The sequence below is a fragment of the Cryptomeria japonica genome, chromosome 4 (genome assembly GCF_030272615.1).
Source record: "Cryptomeria japonica chromosome 4, Sugi_1.0, whole genome shotgun sequence".
Lineage (NCBI taxonomy): Eukaryota > Viridiplantae > Streptophyta > Pinopsida > Cupressales > Cupressaceae > Cryptomeria > Cryptomeria japonica.
Genome location: NC_081408.1, coordinates 455,708,976 through 455,712,207, shown reverse-complemented (window position 1 = coordinate 455,712,207; position 3,232 = coordinate 455,708,976). Strand labels below are relative to the sequence as shown.

The window sequence follows — 3,232 nt, the reverse complement described above, 5'->3', positions numbered from 1 at the left end:
GTTGGATGGATTCTCAGGTTATAACCAAGTGTTGGTAAAGCCAGACGACCAACATTAGACCACCTTCACAACCAAGTGGGGAACATGTGCTTACCAGAAAATGTCGTTTGGATTGTCAAACACAGACATCACTTTTTCAGAGGGCTATGGATCTCACTTTTAAAGTGTTGATTGATAAAATCTTCCTCATCTACTTGGATGAATTGACGATGTTTTCAAAGCGTAAAGAAGATCATTTCAATCATCTCCAACTAGTTTTCCAGAATTGTTTGGAATTCCCACAAGGGAAATTATTGGGACACGTAGTGTCAAAAGAAGGAGTCTCCATCGATCTAGATTGAGTGAAGGCAATAAAGGAGCTTCCTCTTCCTGTCAACAAGAAGAGCGTTTAGTCCTTCCTAGGTAAAGTCAAATTTTTTAGCCGTTTCATCTCAGAATTTGCTGGAATGGTGAGGCTTATCACGCTAATGCTTAAGAGGGAAATGCATTTTAAATGGACTCCTGAAGCAGAAGAGGCATTTGTGAAGATCAAAGATGGCATCTCTTTTGATCCAGTACTCTCGAACCCTAATATGTCTAAGGATTTAATAATGTATGTTTTCTCTAGTGATTATAGCATTGTCGTGTTACTGACCCAAAAAGATGCAGACAAAAGGGGTGAACATTCGATAGCTTTCCATTCCAAAACCCTAAAGGAGTACGAGGCTAAATACAACTTTGTTGAAAAGCAAGCACTGGCCATTGTCAAATTCCTCAAAAAGTTTAGGCATTTCATTGCCTACAATAAGACTACTATGTATGTCACTCATCCTTCAGTAGGAGAGTATATAATGGAGGGTGACATTATAGAGAAAAGGGAAAACTGGATTACCAAAATATTAGAATATGACATTGATGTTAGACCCACTAAGGTAATCCATGGTAAAGGCTTGTGCGAATATATAGCCCAAGAGTCTGACCTTCGAGAGGCTGAGACTACTACAAGGGAAGTTGTAATGGTCACCTCCGAGCAAACAAAAGCATGCTGGATTGAGAACCGAAAACATTTCATGAAGACTGGAATCTTCCCTGCCGACCTCCCTCTTGAAAAGAAGAGATTTTAAAGGATGTAGAATAGCGGTTTCCGCTTGGTTGAAGGAGTGCTTTCTAAAAGAAATTTTGATAGAATCCTACTCCGCTGCATAGACCAAGGCCAAGCATGTAAAATTTTACATGAATTCCACCATGGCCTTTCAAGGGGTCATTATTCGGTGCAAACCACCATCATTAAGATTACCTGTGATAGGTATTTTTGGCCCTTGATGTTGAAAGATGCACATACTCTAGTAAGAGAAAGCAAATAATCCCAATACTATAGTGGTAGGTCTAGAAAGGCAGCAATCCTGCTTAGGCCCATAATGGTGGAAGAACCCTTTGCTCAATGAGGTCTGGATTTCATAGGAATGATTAATCCTCCAAGCTCAGCTAGACACAAATGGATCCTTACTGCCATTGATTACTTCACTAGATGGTCAGAGGCTGTACCCCTAAGGAATTGATTAGAGACAAAAATACTAGCATTTTTGGAGGACTTAGTGTGCCGGTATGGTCCGCTGAAGACCATAATATCGGACAATGCATGAGCATTCATAGGCTTAGGAGTCACTTAGTTTTCTCTCAGTCGCGGTATCTACCTGAAGACCTCCTCAAATTATTATCCACAGGGAAATGGTCTAGTTGAGTCTACTAATAAGAATCTCATAAGACTCATTAAAAGGATGGTGTTTGAACACAAAAGGGAACGACATCACCATTTGAAGAGCGCATTATGGGTGGATTGGATCATGCCCAAGCTGATTTTAAAGAACTCTCCATACAAGCTAGTCTACAACAAGGACACCTTATTCCCCGTGTCCTTGGAGATCCCCTCTTTACAACTCCTCAAGTCCATTGAGGTGGCCAAAAACAAGCCCATGGAGGTAAGGTTGGTAGATCTTATGGAGCTAGAAGAAGCAAGGGAGGCGACATTCGAGTCTCTTCATAACTACCAACAAACCGTTAAGAGGTGGTTTAATAACAAGAAAAGCTCTCACCCAGGACTCAAATAGGATGACCTTGTTTTGAAATATAATGAGAGGGTAGCCAAGCTTGGTCAACAAGCTAAGTTTGATGGTTTATGGGAGGGACCCTTCCACATCATGAATTGTAAGGGGTTTAATGCTTTCAATCTCAAGAATATGCAGGGGGAATCTCTCAAAATCCTGGTTAACGGGTTTCATCTTAAACCCTTCCACTAAAGTAGCGACTTTCCTAATCTAAATAATGTATTTTTAGTGTGCCTTATCTATTTAATTATGTTTCCTCATGAATTCCAAGAAGCAAAAAGTGAACCACAAGATATGCCTTGAGCAGACAAAAGGAGATCACTATATTATATAAGTATCTTTGTGCAATACATACAGAAGGCATGCAGCCTATATTTGAAAAGTAAAGTGACAAATTTTTGGAACAAGGTGGTAGTATTATAGGGGTCTTCCTCATCTTCCTCCTCGTCCATCCGGAATTTAGAATCATCATCTTTCGACCACTCATGGTCAGAGTCATTGTTGGATTCCTGAGCTATCGACACAAGCACCGGGTTTGGAAGAATTTGTGGTGTCAAGATCTGCAGGAAGATGGAAGAAGTAATCTCTGAATTCAGTGTACCAATTTGTGCCAGCCAGAATAGGCACTATTAGATGAACCCGAAGGAGGAACTCCGTGCCAAGCTCAGCTCAGAAGTAATGAGATGACAATGAAATGGTCTTCAAGCCACCTATAAGCAGATACCAAGTCACCTCCTCTCTGAGGGTGATGAAACACTGCAGATCTGAAGCCAGAGGTAAACCTCTAAAAGGAATGTAATATGCCACAACATCCTCCAAGCCGCCTAGATATTGCAGAGGGAAGAGCTCCTGGGTTAGCTCTGAAGTCAGATAACCAGTCATTGCAATATCCAGTAGTGAGGCCACAAAACATGAACAGATCCGTGTTGACACGATATCTATCCACGTCGTCAATAAAGTCTTCCCCGAGCACCCATTTGATGGCATCGTTGATTAGAGGATTTTTACGTCGCATCATTCCTTGCAACCTCCGGTCTGAGATGTTTCCTAAGAAAGCAACTTGAGCTTTACTACCGGTAAGCCTGACGGGAGTATCTATGGTTCAAGAAACTTTGCCATTGAGATAGATACTGTGCAAAAGAATGTCT

General features: G+C 41.2%; 1 protein-coding gene across 1 annotated transcript; it reads left to right on the top strand.

Moving 5' to 3' along the window:
- Positions 1 to 446: 446 nt before the first annotated feature.
- On the top strand, positions 447 to 1,103 carry LOC131875162 (uncharacterized). The gene has a single exon (XM_059219196.1). The coding sequence runs from the start codon at positions 447 to 449 to the stop codon at positions 1,101 to 1,103; it is 657 nt and encodes a 218-aa protein (XP_059075179.1).
- Positions 1,104 to 3,232: the final 2,129 nt, after the last annotated feature.